Source organism: Phodopus roborovskii, unplaced genomic scaffold, assembly GCF_943737965.1.
Source record: "Phodopus roborovskii unplaced genomic scaffold, PHOROB, whole genome shotgun sequence".
Lineage (NCBI taxonomy): Eukaryota > Metazoa > Chordata > Mammalia > Rodentia > Cricetidae > Phodopus > Phodopus roborovskii.
In genome coordinates this window covers 37,463,214-37,484,045 of record NW_026126409.1, presented here as the reverse complement: position 1 = coordinate 37,484,045, position 20,832 = coordinate 37,463,214, and the positions used below count along the sequence as shown (strand labels likewise).

General features: G+C 40.9%; 1 protein-coding gene across 1 annotated transcript in view; it reads right to left on the bottom strand.

The window, feature by feature from the left end:
- Fat1 (FAT atypical cadherin 1) overlaps nt 1-20,832 on the bottom strand; it is a 111,982-nt gene that overhangs the window by 38,679 nt on the left and 52,471 nt on the right. The window contains exons 4-6 of the mRNA XM_051182317.1: nt 4,457-4,518; nt 2,164-2,493; nt 1,635-1,845 (exon numbers count right to left, since the gene is read on the bottom strand). Of these exons, the coding sequence (XP_051038274.1) occupies nt 1,635-1,845; nt 2,164-2,493; nt 4,457-4,518 (603 nt within the window). The remainder of the gene's footprint in view (nt 1-1,634; nt 1,846-2,163; nt 2,494-4,456; nt 4,519-20,832) is intronic.

The following is a 20,832-nucleotide window of genomic DNA, read 5'->3' as shown; positions in this document are numbered from 1 at the left end:
TGCAAACAAACATACTTGCAGTAAAAATATTGTGGAGAGCCCATGGTGGTAGCACACGCCTTTAAATCCCAGCACTCGGAGGCAGAGGCAGACTCATTGCTGAGTTTGGGGCCAACCTGGTCTACAGAGGGAGTTCTAAGGACAGCCAGGGCTACACAGAGAAATCCCCCCTCAAAGAAACCAAAACAGGGGGGAAAAAGTGTGAAAAGAATTTTTAAAAGGCCTAAGGCTAGGCATTGTAGCCCATACCTATCATCCCAGCTATTCGGGAGGCCAAGGTAGAAACAGTGACAAATTTGAAGCCACCTTGAGCAACTTAATAAAATCTTATCTCAAAAGTAAAAACAAGGGTAAGTGTGTATTTCAGTAGCAGAGAGCTTCTTAGTATGTTCAAGGCCTGGGTTTGTCTAAGAGGCAGTAGGAAGTGCAGGGGATTATGTGAGGTATAAAGTCCTAATACATACATTTTTAATTTAAATTAGAAATAATCTTACTTTATATATCAATCCCAGTTCCCTCCCTCCCATGTCCCCCACTGACCCCCCCCCCCAATTCCATCCGTCTTTTGCTCTATAGAAAGGGTAAGGCCTTCCATGGGAGATCACCAAAGTCTGTCACATCATTTGGGGCAGGGCCTAGGCTGTCCCCCATGTATCTAGGATGAGGGCAATTCTCTATGGGAAGTGGGCTCCCAATGTCCATTTGTACACTTGGTATAAATGCTGTTTCATAACCAGGGGCCCCATAGACTGTCCAGGCCTCTAGCTGACACCCACATTCAAGGGGCCTATGCTGGTTTCCAAGCTGTCAGTATGGGGTCCATGAGCTCCCCCTTGTTCAGGTCAGCTGTTTCTGTGAGTTTCTCCTGCCTGGTCTTAACCCCTTTGCTCATCACTCCTCCCTCCTAAAATAATCTTTAAAAAAATAAATCAAATGTTTTAAGTCTGAACTCATCAAATAGCAAATATGCTGACTTAAGCATATTTATTTTCTAGGAGGGTGAAGCTTCCTGGAAAGTAAGGTAAATAATACTAAGAAGCTATTGCAGGCACTATAAATTTCATATAATCACAAATAATAATGTGGCATGTGACGTATGTATGTATTTATGTACGGATGGACTGGTATAAAACATTTAGGTTCCTGAAACTCCCTGTGTGTCCACAAAAACATTTTTATAAAAATGTTAATTGACTTAATGGTTTTAGAATACGAATTTTATGTTTGTTCCTTTTAAATTATGTATGTGGTTTTTTTCCTGCTGCCTGTTAGTCTGTGTCCTATGTGCATGCAGAGACTTGACTGTGGAGGCCACAAGAGGGCATCAGATCCCCTGGAACTGGAGTTACAAAGGGTTTGTAAGCTGTCCTGTAGATGGTAAAAAGTAACTCTGGTCTCTGTTATTCAGCCATCCCTCCACACCCAGGAGCACTGAGATTTTAAGTAATTTTCATATGTGTTCTGAGATTTTTTTTTCTTTTTTGGCTGCTTTCAAGCCATTGTAGTTTAAGAAAATTCTTCACCTACAGATTTTCCCCCAAATTAACATTCTAACGTGAACAAAACTCAGAAAACCACATGAGGTTCTCAGTACAATCCACACAAGAATGACAAAAGTTATGAGCAATGCTTACCAATGATGTCAAACCACAGAGGCATACCAGGAGGGTCCACTGATATCACCCCAATCATGTGAGCCACGGGATCACTTTCCATGACAGTAAATGTGAAAACTGATTCTTCAAATGAAATGGGCTCCAAGGATGGCTTGGGTTTGGAGATCCACTCAATGTGGAGTCTGGTGGTTGATGACTTCTGGGGTCGGCCGTTGTCAGTTGCCTTAATCTATAAAATATGAACAGAAGGGATGAAAAGATCGATCACAAGTGACATCTCCTAACCAAAGCCTAGACTGCTTTGATCACCTGTTGAGTCGGTTTCAAATACCCCAAAGCTGTATCTGAATACAATGCAGGGGCAACACTTGGTGACAAGAGTAAGGGCTGTGTTGCCTGCCGTACAAAGAAAATAAAAACCCTTACTTTCCAAACGTTTTCAAGCTCTGCCTGTTAGGTCCCAACACTGAAGGCACTTTTTTCACACAGAGAAAAAAACCCCACAAGACTATTTCCCAAGAAAAGGCAAGAAAGAAAACCAACTCACTGAAAGAATATCGTATTCTCCAGCTGCAGAAAACTTCTTAGATGAAACCACTCCTGTTTTGGGTTCGATGGAAAACCTGCCATGCTCGTTCCCTTCCTCGATGCTGTAGGAGAGGTCAGCATTGGGCCCTTCATCCTTATCTGCAGCTATGACGCGGTATAGGGGTTCTCGCTTGCCACTTCTCTCTCCGTCTGCTTTTTCTCGCTCCGGGAGCCTGATTTTGTAAAACTTCTGTAGGAACTGGGGTTTGTTGTCATTTTCATCAAGGATTTTCACAATTACTCTCGCAATGGTGGATCTGGGTGGTGTACCGTTGTCTGTCACAGTCACCTGGGTTTCAAAAGTAAGAAAATTATTTTTTAAACAGCAGTTTGTGTCAAAAAAAATGGCCTTGACCACAACCTCTTTCAATCAAACTATTATGTCTTCTAAATTAACTGAGAATATTAAAAACATTTGAGAAATGAAATTTTCACTAAAATATGCTCTTTGAGAAACTTGGTAGTTATAAATCCTATTTATAAAAGTGTGAATATATTGACAAGGGACTTGTCACAGAGAGTTTAAGAGATTAACAGTTGATTTTGTTCACTGAAGTATTAAGGTTTATCTTCCTAAGCTTTTTAGGATAAAACAAAATTATTTTTTAAATTTTAACCTCTCTGAATACTCCAGATCAACTTTACAGGTGGAGAAAAATGGAAAGGCAATATAACCAAACACAATACATTGTAGGTTTCATTAGCAAATCATGTCAATAAAAGTTTTTCCAACATTTGAAGTAAAAGACTCTCTTCTCTAAGACAGTCAAACTGACAGGAGCTAGCCTTCAAATAAACACACAAGAGAATGACATCCACATAAGGCAAGTACACAAACTCCTGCTGCACCTTTCCTCTCCACACCTTGTACTGTCTTCAAAGCTCACACCTGCTTCCACTCAGCCTGACACTGTGAATCAGGGTTCTAGAGCAAGCGTACAACTGACATGAAAGTTGCAGCTACAACCAGAGTGTGGGGAGGAGCTCCCTGCGAGCATGCAGTAACCTGCCGTTCTTGGCATTTCCCCATGCTTCCTTTCTCTAGTGTCCATATCTTCCTTATGTCAATTTCTGCAGTAACTGAATGAAAATGCAAAACCCTGCTTTGTAATAAAGAAAATGAATGCAAGTGAGCTACCCAATCAATAAGTGAAAATGCAAAATTACAAATGGGGAAACACCATGGTTTTCGAAACCAGCTGGTAACACACACATGAGCATGCAGGCACATACACAAACATTCAGGCTTAAAAAGAATTATTAGTATTTTAGTAATAACAGGATATTTTGCCCAAAGATGAAAGTAAGCAGACATCTCTATGAATGCCAGTTATAAGATCCTTAGAGAGAGACAGAGAAAGAGAGAGAGGGGGGGGAGAGGGAGAGGGAGAGAGAGAGAGAAAGAGAAGAAACAGCATATCATCATTTAGAATTTCCTCTACAAACTACATTGTTAGGGTTTGAACACATTCCACAGGAGGTTCACAAATAACAAAGCACCTGACCCTCAGGCCTAACTCTGCTAGTGAGTATGATTAGCACATGGTAAGAAATACCACAGAGGCACAGGCTTGATCTGCTACACAGAGGCTCCCCAGGTGGCCTTTCTTAGCTGCCCCTATCTGTCCCCATGTTACAATCTACCTGTCTCCTTCAAGTCACCCCTGCTCTCATTCTGCATACTGGTCCCCAGCCACAATGGAGTAAAGAAATGAAGTGCAGAAACATCTTAAATTATCCAGAACATTTTAGCAATGTTTGGTTTCAACCTATTTTTACTTTTGCTATTTTTAGAAAATGTCTTTAGGTTACAAACAAATTCAAGTGTAAAACTGCATGACTAACACTGACTAACACAATGATTTAGGAATAAACCCATCTGGAAAGAACACAGTTTAAACAGTTTAATTTGATCTCTATATAAAAACATATCTTAAAGGCATAACTGAGGAGAAAAGTAATCCATAGAAGGTACATGGAAAATTACGACATCTGTAAACAAAAAGGAGATTCAAATGACATTGGTTTCCAAGTGTGTGTGAGGGCTAAGAAAAAAATTCAGAAAGGCAGTTTTGACAGAATTCCTTTACTGTGAGAATGGGTTGAAGTGTGTGTGTGTGTGGGGGGGGGGAGTGCAGGGGGCTGGTATTCATTACAAAACATTAGCAGCTATGAAGGACAGAGGTGGGAATGTCCTCGGGTGATTAAGATGTGAATGCCTTAGAGATGTTTAGAAACAAAGCAAGACTCACTTCTAGTATGTGTTCATGCTGCTGCTCCCGGTCCAGCTTCCTCGACGTTGTTGTGATGAGGCCTGTAAGACATTACAAGTTTATTGATCCTAAGAAAGCTATCAGTTGTGCCATGCCTGGTTATTTTATTTATAAACCATGGGAATTCGTTGCACATTTTTATTTTGACCTTGGAAACACTGGGCAATAGACAGAACTCTTATGAAAAAGGAAAGGCCTGAATCTACTGCATTTTCTGGCCCTAAGACATTCTGTCAGGATAAAATTTTAAAGATAAGATGAAGTTACCCAGAATTTCATCTTTACCTATACCTCTATTACCTGCTCCAGAGATTAGGAAATGGCCTATTCTCGCTGCGACCCTTTAATACAGCTCCTCATGTGGTGACGCCCAACCTTAAGTTCATTTTTATTGCTACTTCACAACTGTAAATTTTGCTACTGTTATAAACCATAATGTAAATATCTGTGTTTTCTGGTGGTCTGTAGTGATTCCTGTGAAAGGGTCATTTGACCATCATGATGGGCAGAGATCCACAGATTGAGAGTCACTGTGCTAAAGCCTCCTGTAAATTTGCCATCAGCAGAGACAGGTGCATCAGAGTGGAGTCAGCAGGAGACCTAGAACCAGGCAAAGTCTACTCAGCGGGGTGGATGCTGGCTGGGGCAGTCCTTCTCCCTCACAGAATTGCCAAGAAAACAGTTCAAGCAATTCAGGAACTAGCTTTACAGCTGTGGTTGTCCACACACAGCCAAGCTAGCTAACACTCCAAGATGGAACAAGGAAGGGCCCATGAGCCTCTACCACTTACCACAGAGCTAATGGCAGTTGATGGCTTCTGGGAGAGGCAAAGTGAGTTTTCTTAAGCCGGTGACCCTTTATGAATAGACCATATTCCAGTGGGTGACTCCATACCCAAAAGCCTATGGACAGCACCAACTGGACTTAGTAGGATAGTTTAAAAGTGAGGATATAAAGTTGGGAGTGGGTGGGTAAGGGTAGATCTGAGAGGGGTTGGAAATAAGTGTGATCAAAAAGCACCTTAGGAAATTCTCCAACAACTAACAAAATGTCTCCTTAGACAGAAAACTGACTTTCCTTAACAATTTTCTCCTACAGCCCTAACTGCTTTCACAGAAGCAATGACAGACTATTTAAAACGTTTCTCTAAATTTTTAAATACAAGATGTGTATTTTTGGTAACTCGGTGCTCTTTGCTCTTTTATACCTACTCAGCTAACTGCCACAGGATGTGATGACCCAGTATTGTCTTAGTGACATACAGAAGCCTACGTTGTAGCTGGACACTGGGAATTTCCCCACAGTATGGCCACAGATGAATGGAGCTCAAGGAAGATTCTTCCAATTTTGTAAAATGACAGCACTGTCCAGTGTAGCACTGAGTTTCCCTTGCAGTGTCATAGACCTGGTAATCCTGTTTCCATGAAAACATCACCTCTACCACCCCCAAACTATACATTTAAAACAGCTCAAAAACGACAGACAGAAATCATTTTGATATGTCCCACTTAATTGTCCTGGTGCTCCCATCAGTCACCACCTCTAGTAAGATGGCACTGGAAACTGCATGGCATGCTCACAAGACGAACTTCTGCCTGGCCCCAACTCAGTCATTCATCAAGAGCACCCAACACACAAATTCTCTTTACATTTCACCTACAACAAACCACTAAAGAGGGATTTAACTATCTGTATTGCCAGGCTACATGACACCCAATTACTCAAATATCCTACATGCTTCAAGTTACCCCCCCCCCCGCCCCAGTCTCCACTCCCTTGCCCCAATGTAACTCAGAGAACAGAGATTCTATCTGAATGCAGTGAGTTGAAAGGTCTACTCAATTTACTCCCATATCCTCTCATTTTAAACTCCTGTCCTGCAGTCAACTGTTCCCTGGGGCTAATGACCCAAGGATGGAGACGACAACATGCGTGGGTCACATCCCTCACCAAGGGATGTTCACACCAAAGCACTGATCCAAATGTAGAATGCAACCCACAAACAAGATCTCCTAAGAAACTCTGCATGTGTGCTTTATGTTTTTGTACACAACGTGTATGATAATTCCAGTGAAGCCTTCCTAGATTCCTAATACTTCCACCAAGAGAATTCTATCAAAGGTGGCCTGAGCTTTCTCCCTGGAGCCCCTTCACCAGAAGAGGCCATGCCTGTGCATCTGATGTCACAGCCTTGAGGAGATGCGAATTCTCTGAGAGGAGCAAAGTACTGTTTTCTACAGAATTTTCTTACAAAATGAACTCTAAAGGAACAATAAAATTCTTTCACACAGTGGGAAAACTGGGAGCTTCTCAGTGGTGTGTTCCATCTTCCTGGGGTAGACTTCCTGAGGTAGCAAGCATCCTACACCCTGGCCCGTGCACTTAATCTATGTGTATACTCATTCTCTCCATTCCACTTTTATAAGTCTTTTTCTTGCTGAGTCCCACGCAACCCCTTCCCCACTTGGACAAACACCTGCTTCAAACCTGAATGTTCACAGGGTGACTTATCTTGTAGTCAGTATCTGAGTGGCATTAAATAGCCTAAGAAATAAATAGCATTATACATTCCTTTCCTTCAAAAACTGTATGTGTATGCCGCGCTTTTCGCTGAGTTCCAGGGAGGCACGCACTTTAACAAAAACAGCACAATACTCAAGGTCAGGTGTCTGAGCTAAAAGGAAGGTTAAGTTTTCTCCAAGGCCACCAGTAACTCATTAGAATTTAGTTCCCTTGTGACCCAGATGAGGATTTTAACTTCCCTTTACATCAAACACATAACTTACTGTGTCATGGCATCTTAATTCTTTATAAAGTCTTAACTATGACTTCCTCAAAACTTAAGGGACAAGTGGCCATGATTCATCACTATTCATGTAGTAGTTCCAAAGAGAGTAAGCCAGCAACTAAAACAGAAGATAAAAGCAGAAAATATGCACAGGCAAGCGCTTCCTTTTGTAACTGTGTATCTTAGCATTTTCTGCAAGTACCTTGAAGTTAAAAATAGGAAAGGAAAAAAGGACAAAGACTAGAAACTTTCCTTCCCTGATTAAAAAAAAAAAAAAAAAAAAAACAAAACACTACATTCTCTATACAAATCCTACAGGGAAGGCTGAAAAAAAAAAATGGGTAAATTTCCTACCCTCCTACTAGTTGGTATCAACAAATTTACTTCATAAATGTATGTGAAACTAAAAGACCACACCAAACCTTTCTGAAACTGATGAGCATAATTTCAAATTCACTTTCAGTCTTTCACACTACTTCCAATGTTTAGAAATTTAAGACAGACTGTTCAATGCACCATAATGCTTCAAAATTCATCTAATTTTAAGTCTTTACCTCGGGACGTCATTCAAGAAAATGTCTTCAAGAAGTAGACAGCACACACAGATGCCTATCAAAGGCTTACTGGATGAAGATGGAGCTCCTCCTATACCATGTTTATTTAACTATTATGTACTGTCTACTCAGAACCCAGCTGTGACTAACAAAGAGTCATATCTCTGAGAAACAAGAGTAGAAACTTGAACTTGACACACATAAGTGGTGTGCCTACAGAAAATATTTGCTGAGAACAAAATGTCCAAGAGCATTACAATTTAGTTGTAGTCTTGCAAGTTGTAGTCACCCCTTTGTTACCTATAGTCAAGCACCAAACATCTAAGTTTGGTCATCCAATAACAACCAGCCCCAAGCCAGCTAACAGCTAACCACCCTTGTATAAAAGATCAAACAAATCTGTACAAGGCCAGAAACTCCAACAGAGTCCTGATCTATATTATGAATTTTTTCTTTTACATTTATCCAGGTTTAGAAGAGCTTGCTCTTTAAGTCCAGCTGATATAGCAAGCGACTAGCATAATTAATCTACTGACCTTACTAAATGCTCAGGGATTATTCTTTGATCTTTAAATACATAACCTACTGGGTAACATCTCCATTTTTTCCCCCAGATTCCAAACATTCATTCTTATTCAAAAATTGCTTGGCAAGCTGGCAGTTTAGGAGCTCAGACCATCAGTGCCTAAAGTCTATATTAAAAGCAGGGAAGTAGTATATTAAAAGCAGGAAGTAGTGGTGGTGCACAGCTTTAATCCCAGCACTCAGGAGGCAGAGGTAGGCAGAGTTCCATGAGTTCAAAACCAGCCTGGTCTACAGATCGAGTTCTGCTTCTTTAAATAGTATCTTTTTTTCAAAGTACATGCCAACATGAATGTACAATATTTAAAATGTCTGTGGTTAAGAATCTAAAGCTATAATTCACAGCAAATAGATCCATTATAAAAATCCAAATCCTATAAATTTCTGCCTTACAAATGCAAAGTTCCCCAGTATTCCAGCGTGGGGGCTACCACTCTGCCAAGCTCCACTCCTCATATCCCCCAGTTAGTACTCACTTCACAGGGCTCAGCTGGAGACCAACAGTCCTACTTTACCACTTACTACTACTTTATAGCTTTGACCTATACCTAAAAGTAGCAACTTTGAGTTCGACCCCAACTTCTGAAAATTAATTTGTCTACCAGTATAGTCTTTTGGCATTTCATGGCTGCTTTCTAATAGTTTGGAAACAGCAGTCATGCTGTCCTACTACTTACCAGTTCAAACATCCAGTGGTTCTGCCTGCAAGTTTTTTTCAATGTGTTTGCAAAAACAACCTCCCCAAATGTGTCCTCTGAAAGACACCCAAAGCACTTGTCCTGAAAGGTAAGGCAGATCAGAGGCAGGGAGGGAGGCCTGAAGTATACATCTAGGAGCTGATGTGAGAGCGTTAATGATGTTTAGAATGTTAGCGGTGGGGTTGGGTCTTCAGTTGCAAGCACTGTTTCATGCTTACTTTCTCATCAAACAAGGCAGACTGCAGAATGACCAGAGGAGTTGACCTTTGATTGACATCTATCACAGCTCCTTCAGTTGTGCCTGTAAGCAAGTTACACCTACTTAGGGGACCAGCAAAACTGCTATCAAGGCAGTTCAGCTGCTCTGTACTTTACAAAGACGCCCTGAGGGAAATGCATTCAGGCTACTCTAGGAATATTGAACCAAGGTTTTCCTAAAGCTACAGACTTTCTTTCGAAGGCTTGTTCCACTGAGGGCAGCTCTGGGCAACTTAGAAGAATTCACAGCCAGCAAGCAAGGGAAGACTTAGTGACTTCCAGATGACCTCGCCTACAGCCACTCCTGAGGCCCAGACCCTGGCTGGCTGCTATGCCTTGTGACAGCTGTGCTTGATTAGGCCAAAAAAAGGAAGAACACGCCTCCTAGTGACTCAACAAAATGCTTGAGAACAAGGGAAGGCGAGGCCATGAGTGGTCCCTAACTGAAGGTATTAATTTGACTGACTGAACTGGTAACCTTAAGATGGATTTTTTTTTTTTTCTGTTATTAGCATGACATTAAGTTGTTCAGCAGATGTCTTTGAATATATTCCGCATACTTTCTCCTCTAGAAAAAGTGCCAGGAGGTGGTGGCGCACACCTTTGATCATAGCACTTGGGAGACAGGCAGAGGCAGGTGAATCTTTGTGAGTTTGAGGTCTACAGAATAAGTTCTGGGACAACCAGAGCTATAGAGAGAAACCCTGTCTTGAAAAACAAAACAAATAAACAAAAAAAAAAAAAAAAAAAAAAAAAAAAAAAAAACAACACCAAAAAGAAAAAAAAAATGATTTGCTATTTTTTCAGTAACACTAATAACAATTATAAATATTTCTTAGTGCCTATAAAATAGAAAATCTTGACTATAAAATTGTTTCAACTAAGGATCAGGACAGAATCAAAACAATGTTTTTCTATGTTCTCAAGAGTTAACAAGCAATGCATTGGGCACAATGAGATTAATCAAGACATTATCCTCAAAATGAACCAGCCAGTAATATAACCCCTCTAGTCATAAAATGCTCCCTACATTCACAAACCATCTTTTCCATTTTAGCCATCTCTCTGTTCCTCTTATACACTGATACCCATTTTTTACTTCAAAACTAATGTCAATTATTAGAATAAAATAGCATTTAAAGTCAGTGTTCTAGATAGAACCTTATGCATCTCAAACCCTGGGCTGCTAAGCAAGTTCCTTGTCTCTGTGGTAAAATGTTGAGATACACTTAGCATTACTTATGCTGTCAAGGACCTCAGAAACTACAGTCATAGGGAAAATAATGAGGGCTGGGAGTTGGTGGCTCACACCCTTAATCCCAGCACTTGGGAGGCAGAGGAAGGTGGATCTCTGTGAGTTTGAGGCCAGCCTGGTCTACAGAGCTAATTTCAGGACAGGTTCCAAAGCAATACAGAGAAAACCTGTCTTGAAAAACCAAAAAAGAAAAGAAACCAAACAAACAAAAACCAAAAAGAAAAAAAAAAAAAAAGAAAGAAAAAGGAAACATCATTATGTATAAGAATGACATATTAAAAGTACTGTGAGACATGCACACAGAAAACAGTAATTACAAAAGCCCATGTGACACATGACAGTGCAAGCGCCTTCTCTAAGAACATTCTAGCCTGCCCATCTGTACCAAGAAGCCCCAATAAAATAAAAAGTGGCCTCAGAAGGAAGCCATTTGGAGCAGCTGTGAAGATCACAGAAGACGGATGGAAGACAGACAAGCAACGGATGCTAAAGAGGGCACAGGAAAAGCAGAACCATTCCAAATGGCTGAGTTTTAAAACCCTTTAGCAGTGAACTGGAAGCAGGAATTGAGTAGCATTCCCACACTCAGCGTTGTGCTTGGTTCTGTCATGGAGACAATAACTGGATACAGAAAGGTCCTGGCCCTTAAGGACTTGAGCCAGGCACAGAACCAAGCAACAGGCAAGATCAGAACCAACCATGAAAAGTCAGAGGCCTTGTTCAACAGGGAGGCAGGACAACACTTCTCCCAACGTGCTAGGCTAGAGTCGCAGATGCTGTAAGGCAGACCCTGCGCAAACGTTGCATTCTCAAAGAGCTTCCTACTGATTATCTGGAGTCTCTGCAGCATGCACTGTCTTCATTTAGGTGGTGTTCTGAGACCACATCTAACTCCGGTCGGTCGGCTGGGAGCTCTCTGGCAGCTGTGGCCATCTGAGCAGCTATTGTTTGTCACTGTGGTACTGGTGCCGGCAGGATTAGGCTTGGAGCCAAAAATGGAATTCTATTCATAGGCTGTCAAGGCTGGAAAGCAGCTTGGCATTCATTTAACTCGAACTTCCAGAGCTCCACAGAAAACACTAATAAAACTAATCAAATGGCCATTCTAAAGTCACACGGGGAGTGGCTGAGGTCACTTGTCTTCTGCTTTTACACTCTCTTGGAAATTGGTGGTTTCGAAACACAAGATCAGATCAAGGCAAAACGCAATTACAGGGAATTAATTGTTCTCCATACACTACAGAAGTTAGGTAGCGGAGGGGGAGAGGGAGAGCAGATACTCAACCTACTTAAAGGTAACTATGAGCTCACCTCAACTTAAGTATTCTAAGTGCAAAATCTTACATGTGATTTTAGTTCCTGACATTCAGTGACATAGAAAAGCAGAATTCTCTTTGATCCCATGGATGCCCTGCAACCAGATTTGACCCATACAGAAAAGGCAGAGAATAAAATGTGACTTTCTCTGTATTGCTTTGGAGCCTGAAAAATCTGACTTTTTTAAGACCTTGGAGATAAGACATCTATTACAAAATAAAAACCAGTATAAGGAATGGCCAAGAAAATAGTGCAAAGTCCTTAAAAAGGCACACAGGTAAACTTTTTGTTGTTGTTGTTTGTTCATGAATTCCTGCCATTGTGGTGTGGTGTGAGTAGCCTTCCATTTCCTTCCTTTCTAGAGCTATCAAATGTCACCGGAAACCCTTGGAAGTCATTTGCAGCTGTACTGCTTCCTATTGCACTCTGTTAGGTCTCCTTTCCAGCCACAATAAAACACCACTTACTTATTACCTCATTACTCAGTAAGTAATAGAAGACTCATTGCTAAAAGAACATGGGGCTGGAACATGGATAGGTGGCCAGGACATCTACTCGCCACTGTAGGACTTTTGTGCTTTTAAAAATGATTTACAGATTACTAAATGTAAATATCCTATCTCTACCATTCTATTGAACATTCACATCATCACTTATATCCAACATAAGCAGTCCTATATTAAATACACTGCTCTACATGTTCACAGGGAAATAAACAGAGTATCTGTGACCTCTAAAAAGCACAAGAAATTATAATCTGAGCATGAACAACTCAGGCCCAGATAAGGTTATGAAAAGAATGATGGAGAAAACAGTGAAAGTCCACCAAGCACCAAGAGCTAACCTTGTGAGTTGACATTTGCAGCTCTAGTTATTTTTAATAAGATGTACCAGCAGCACAAGTACAAAGCTCTCTAAAATTCAGGCATATATGATCTTCAAGTGAGAAACAATATTTCTTTGTTGAAGGAGAAAATAGTTTACCATTCACTTCTAAGCATCTACCATGAACACGCTAAACCTCAGAAACGTGATCTTGATAAAGAACAGTGTAACTGTACAATTTAAATAACTAAGAACCTGGAGAGGCAACACTCAGTGCATCCTTCCATGTACTCTTGCTGGCAGCAATGAGAAAAGCTATACATTTTTCTTCCAGAAAGAGTTCAATTTAAATATCTACTTCCTTCCTTCCCCAGTTTAAAAAAAAAAAAAAAAAAAAATCAACACCTTAACTATTTCCACTGTTAAATAACATCAGAAGCAGGGGACCACTGCTCAACTTGTATGGACTTTAAATTGTGAATGGCTGAACACAACATTTTGAGATACTGAAATTAAACTTCAAACTTGAGTCATTGCTCATGGACCTTCATTTCTACATGGCCAACTGTGCTTAAAAACAAAACAAAGAAAAAATACAGAGCTGAATGGATGTGACAGACACTGGACAGCCTGCCTACCTGAAAACTTTTGTGGCCTTTTAAACACGAGTCCAAAGATTCCAGCAGTACAATTAATGGTAGCAAGCTTAAACTTCTAGTGTCATTTAAGAGCCTTGTGGCTTTAATCTGAAAAGTGCCACAGAAACACTATCAGCCTAAAAGTAACTACTACATGATGCAGCATTCTTCAAGATACATAATAATAGCTGCAACCACACTCATACATCAAAGGCACTCTACCAAGAAGCAGCAGCTAGGAAATTCATGCCTGTGGCCAGGGCCCCTGGGTGGTCCTGACCTCTCTGAAGTCATGTAATTATTTATAAAGCGGGGAAAATGCAAGTATAGTGTTTGGAGTCTCTACCCTCCTCACAAGGTTTCTATAAAGACTTAAAAGAGTTAAGGATGGGAAAGTTGATTGTAAAACAAAGTACAAAGCATAGAGAGTGTCTCAAACTCCCAATGAAGGGTCAGCATGAAGCTAAGAGAAAGCAGAAGGGTTAGAAAGTATAAGTAAACAATAAACTAGAAAAAACGAAAAGAAAGGGAAGCCAAGATTTGTGGGTCTCTTTGGCCATCTCCTTGAAGCTTCACTCCCAAAGACTACTGAGATAAACAAAGGAATTAGTCCAAAAAGAGCAGCAACAACAATTAGTAAAAGCCAAACGTGTACTTAAGTAGTCATCCAGAAATGAGCAAACTTTGAGCACGACCTCAATCCAACCCATGCAATTTTGGCTGGGGATGTAGCTCAGTGGTAGAGTGTTTGCCTAACATTCACAGGTCTTAAGGCTCAGTCCCTAGTATGGGGTCAGGGAGAGGGAGGAGGAAAAAAGCCACCATAAAACTTCAGAACTCTTCTTAAAATTTCTAGTGGACAGAAATAAATGACGCAGTGGATCAGGACTTACAATGTGCCTGCTGATATAACCATACACATCAAAACAAAGATGCAATTTCTAATCTATTTAGTGTGGCCACAAAATAAAAATTCTTCATATATTTCTTTCCAGACAGAAAGGACAGCAGTGAATGGAAATCTGTAAAAGGTAACCATTTAGTAGAAGAGATGAAGGTCAATGGAATAAGTAGAGAAAGGAGGAGGTATATATACCTATAGCCAAGTAATAACAATCTGCCAAGTTCATCAACAACTATACTAAAGGGATTTTTCTAAGCATAGCACCTAAGGAAGGAACTAAAGATGTCAGTGGGGTACAGGTTGTCAACTCCTGCACAGGAGGGATGAGAGCAAAATAACAAGCATTTTGGACTGCTTACCTAAGAGTAAAAGGAAATATAAGCAGTTTTGCCTCTGTGTTTGGAAATGCAGACTGCATTATTATTCCAAAAGATGAGTCTGTTTACATAGGTCCCATTGCACGTTCTCTAAGCAGAGGGACATGGAAAAGCATTGGGAGCAGTCAAGAGGCAGAAAGGGTGTGGAGAAAGCAAGGACAAGAGCCTTTACTGTTGTCCTTTAAAAAAAAAAAAAAAAAAAAGGTAGCAAAAGGAGCTGGGAGCTGGCTGGATTGAAGAACATCAAGAGGCTGCTGGCACAGAGGCTGGCCCTAGCTGCCTGGGAAGATTCCAGCTAAAGGACAGGACAGCACAGAACAATGGCCCAGCAGGAGCTCAGGGCTGGTTTAATGCAGACTAGTTTTCTGTCAACATGACACAAGCTAGAGTCAGAGAGGAGGGAGCCTCAACTGAAAAAACGCCGTCTGTAAAAACAAGCTGTAGGCAAGCTTGAAGGACATTTTTCTTAATCAGTGATTGATAATATATGATATCTTGTTGTGGGTGCAGCCATCCCTGTCCTGGGCTCTGTAAGAAAGCAGGCTGAGCAAGACAGGAGGAGAAAGACAGTAAAGTAAGCAGCCCCCTCCCTTGATGGCCTCTGCCTCAGTTCCTGCCCTCAACTGCTTTTGGTCATGGTGCTTCATTCCAGAAACAGTCACCCTAACTAAGACAGTTAGCTTGCCTGTGAAAGGCAACCCCTCCCTCAGTCATCCTCAGTCAGCTCTAGAACACCAATACAGAAAATAAGAATGTGTGGTTAAGATACTGAAGGGGGGAGTCAAGGGGACCATGCAAAAGTCAAACTTTTCTTGGGCAATCTTTCTGTGCCCTTTGAATCCTGCACCATGTGAATCCACTACTTACTAAAGTAAGTAATATATTCCAGAGGGCGTGTGAGATCCCTGGGCACGTGTACAGACATTAAAACACATCTACGTCCCAGTGTGAGTAGGCACAGAATGCAGGTGATGAACGGTCATCATGAGGAGCACAGACTAGCCAAAACTGGACAGCCCATTCTGGGTGTCCTTGATGGTATAGTTTGGAGAAACAGAAAGTGAACTCTCATATGGTTTTCTACCAACTCCAGAAACATATGCTACTAATACATTCTTGCCTAAAATTAATCGGCAAGTTAGCTTTTGATTTCTTTAAAACCATACACAAAGTTGGTTGTAATTATCTACTATTCCTTTAATGAAGCTTTTTGGGGAGGAGTATAAGCATATTTATTTTATATTTAATAAACCAAATGAGCGTTTTTTAAGATTAAAAAAAAAAAAAGCAGTTACTGAGTTTCCATATCTGCATCAAGGGATCAGAATTATACTCTAAAGATACCAGAAACAAACAAAATAGATGAAGTAATAGTTTACAGTGAGTTAGATGTCAGACAAAAGAAAATAGAAGTCTTGATCAGCTTTTAGTCTTCATGGTTTTCAGAACATTCACTCTTGCCTAAAGTCCAGGAGATTCAGAACTATAAGATTTCCTGAAGATTTTTAGCCATGTTAATGGTGGCATTATTACTACAACCAAACATGGTAACAGCCAAATGTGCATCGATTACTGAATGAATAAACTGTATGTGCACAAGGATATAAAGAAGGACTTAAGGCTCATCCAGAGCTACATCATGCATGACTTTCAAACAAACATGCTAAGTGTGGAACCCTTCCCCCCAAAATCCTCTACACCATGTCAGCCCACCTATGTGAAATCCTAAGGGCAAATGCACTATATATAACTAATCTAATGTGAAGGGCAGATGAGAGGTCATCTAGGGATGGGGGACAATGAGAGTGACAGGGACTACAGAACCCCAAGAGGGATCATCCTTTGTACTGAAGAGTATGCCCACTGCTTGATGAGGTGACGGCTTCCCGGTATGAGATACTTACTGCATGTTAATCGTCCCTCAAGGAAGCTTCTTAAAAGTAAAATGGACTTACCTTTGTATCAAAAACCAGGAAGAAAACAAATACACTGAGGCAAAGATTGTGGTCTTTTCTGTAGCAGGCACACGCCTCAAGAGTAACCTTCAAACTTATCTAAATTGTGTGTAGCTCCTCACTGCTGATCACATGACAACACACACTCAAGTGGAGTCGGTCCTGGGGTTACTGGAGGATAAGGAAGCATGTAAAGCTCACACTGGTCTCTTTTGTCTGGGGATCCTCCTCTGTCCTTGGCATACCACAGAGCTATGATGCTTCGGCTTGCGTGAGCAGGCAGAGTCAAGGCTCCAAACAATAAAATATCTATGCTCCTGTCTCTCTCCTGCCTTGAGCAGAGGCACAATTTATGTTAAAAGAAGCAGGCTGACCCTAACTGATATTTGATATATCCAAACAAAAAGTTACTGAAATCTCCCCTGCTAACAAAAGTGTCTGTGTTAGGGAAGGAAGATGAATTAAGCCTTTTGCCTGTGTATCCTAAATGAGAAATCTCATCAGAGTCTACTTATAATTAGGATACTAACACATGTCTGAGATGTAGAAAGACAGCCTCTGCACCATAATTAAACACTGGAAGATACTAAAAGGAAAAGCTCATTCAAGCTCGCCATTTGGAGACCAAAATTCAAATAAATTAGGGAACTCTGTTCCAGGAAGCTTATTTAAAAAAAAAAAAAAAAAATTGTCAACAACAACAACAACAACAAAAAAAAAGCCTGGGATGTTCCCCAGGTCATGTATACAAAATGTCCTAAGGACTTTAATCTCTGGGAAAATAAGTTCACATTCACAAAGGCAAAACAAACAATATCTTTAGTCCTTACTCGGGTATTCAAGTGTGCAGGCTTACAGCCATTCACCTAACTCTGGATGCTAACTACTCCATCTGCTTCCCCACCTTCAAAATCACTTCCAGGGGCTATTTCCTGACTGTCCCCACACCATCAACCTGTCTCCGTTCTTGCACACACCTTCATTACAGGCTGTGTCACACTGCCTCACATACGCACCCTTCCCTACACTCCAAATGACATGCTTGTAAAGCACCCCTCAAGGAGCCACATTCCTAGTGCAGAGACAGAAAACACTTCATGTCCAAACAGATACTTTGACTGGTAGGTTTTTCTGTAGTCTACGGGGAAGCTAATGTACACTTCACCCTACTTTTGTTTATCCAAAGAAAATGCACAACTGTATCAATCCACTAAAACCTTGGTCGTCATATATACATTAAACATGAAACTGAAACACGCAAGGGAAACAGGCTGCAGCACATTTCCCACAAAGGACTCCAAGGGGACTAGCCTTATTAACAATGTAGATCGCTCATCCCTAATCCTAAACCCAACCCCCTAATGTCTGCTTCCTCCCTGGTCCTAGGAGGAAAGCCTAACATCTCTGAGTTCCAGCCCAATGATTTTCTCCTTCAGTCGTTAATTACTAAGGACCCTGATTTAAGGTCTGCAGGTGGTGTTCCGGGTCAGTAAATCACAAGAACTTTCTTCTCTCAGATCGTTTTTCACTGGCTCCCACAAGCCAGGCCCCACTTTTACAAACCACCTCTTAGAACTCAGGGTCTGATACAAGGCCTCAGGGGGATGAGGTTCCCTTTAGCATGGCTTGGGCCATGAGGCACACGTTTACATCTACTGCTGAGCTGGGAGACATAGCTCATGATACCGTACTTATTATATTTTCTCGACAATATGCTTGCTAAGCCAGGGCTATTTTTGGATCCTTAAAGACACAGTGGCTTGTGCAACTCTTTCCTAAACATAGTTTGTAACATGCTTCTCAGCAACTAGAGCCACACACTATACTTAGCCTTCCCCCACTCCTCTCTGCCTTCAAGCTGTAAAAACCAACCTGTTTGGAGACTGATGCATTTGCTCCTACTATCTTACCATCAGGATAACTGTGTTTCACACCCAGCAGTGAGAGCTCACAGGGAACTCCTAGAGGGCTTGCGTTCACACACAAGATAAGGAGGAATGTATGAGTCTGCAGGCATCATTTCCTAAGAGCCACAAAGGACAGACCCAAAGGGAATGCAAGGCTGGAGGGGACAAGGCACTGGCGTCATTATTCCTGAGCCCTACCTAACCTAGACAATTTTAACTTACTTTCTCTTATTAGTTAGTCCCAGACCTACAGGATTTGCTCAGAGAATGGAAGGACATTCATCACTTGCTTTCCTGTCTCTTCACGGGGGACTTAATCTAATCTAAAAGAGCGACTCAGGCAAAAGACTGAAACATTTTAGAAATCTAATTCATTAAACAGTTTTAAACAGAATTAGTTGAATTCTTAAGTTATCTCATCAAGGTTTTCTTCTCTAGACTTTTCTCTCTTTCGATGCTGGGACCACCCCATCGATTTGGGCATGCATTAGGGACTCTTAAACCCTCCTCTGAAATTATTTTAAACTTACACATTTCTTCTTTTATAGTTTTTTCTAAGTTTCTGACTCTCAGGTTTTGGATACCTTTCATTTGATTTCACAACAGTGGAACCTAATTACCACCAACACAGTGAAAAGAGTACATATCACACTGCTAAAACAAGCCTTTTGCTAAAGGCTGCCTACAACTCGGCAAGGTCCAGCTACGATGCTAATGTACTTCTTAGGGTCCATGTCCCCAATGCTCCTAAAAACAGAACACTCTCAGATTCTATCAATAGTTTTTTTTTTTTTTTTTTTTTTTTTTTTTTACAAACTTCAGTCTTTTCAGGCCTGATCAGTCTTGACACTCAGGTTTCTAAGAATCCAAACTAGACCAGAATTTTTCCCAAAAACTAGAGCATCATTATCCCTACTAAACAAAACATTTTATAATGAAGTATTCAAAATAAATCTTGAAGTCACTCAACTATTAAAGAAACGATGGTCTTTGTAATGTTAGGCTGAAATATGCTGACAAAAGTTTTACAAGCTAACAATTTAAGCTCCCTTACACACTTAACACACACAGGGGATAGAACCTAGCTGCACATATGTTGGGCAAATGCTTGGTCACTAAGTCACATCACCAGCCCTTAAACACACTTTTTCAAGGGATAAAGAACAGTATACCTTCATGATCTCCAAGGGTAGCTACATATGTGTATTTCTTCCACAAACTTAGAACTCGGGTGTCTATCCTCTTAAGATTTGCTTCATTTTAAGTCCAATGAAGCAAAGTAAAAATAAGAATGACATGTGGAGAGGACAAGACAACAAAGATTAAGCTTTTAACTTCTGACACTCAAAGGTAAGACAGCATTATCAAGATAGCTGCATATGCTCTAGGATGCCAGGTTCATCAGATTCTACCAGCAAAGATGGAAGAAACACACATGGAGTGTTAAGGCCAGTAATTGGTAGACTAAGCCATTTCACCATCCTACAAGGAAACTGTCCTTTCAATGTCTTACAGTAGCTGTTGTTTTAACTGATTAATAATAAAATAAAATTGCTCAGTACTTAACAAGTAAAGTTTTCAAACAGAGCCAAGTTTTTCACTGTGCAAATGCAAATGTTAACTGCACTGATCATCTCTGTTTTATTGGGAAATAAAGAGGCTTAAGAACCAAGAAGAGAATAAAACACAGTATCCCGTGTGGAAGAGCAGAGATTGTGGGCTGCCAGGATCGAGGAAGACTGCCAGTCATGGAGTCAGTGTTAGAAGCAGAGGGTCCCACACACTTTTGTTTGTATTATGAACGTGTGTGTGTGTCTGGGTATGATTTTGTGCTTGTGAGTTCAGGTGCCAGAGGCCAGCATTAGACAACCCAGAGCTGAAGTTATAGGAGGTTGACAGTCCCCAAAGTGGGTGCCAGGAACTGAACTTGGGTCTTCTGTAAGAGGAGCACATGCTCTTGAACCAGTGAGCCATCGTCTGTCTCTCCAGCCCCTCTGAGGTCCCAAACTTAGAGGGGAGAACAAGGAAGGAAATGGCTGGAGTATTGGTTCATGAAAGTGATGGCTTTCAACCCTATAGTGGCTTAGCCTCATGTTACCTACAGTCAGAGCACTGGGAAAACCTTAAAACAGTTCTTACAAAGCAATGAATTGTGAAATAAAATCTAATATTCTTCCCAAGTAAAGTACCATTACAAAAATTCAGATACATGGTAGCAAAATTTTCTCTGGGTTTATTATATCATCATTGAACTACTATTGAGAGAATGAAAACTGCTTTAGGCCCAGAGTACAAA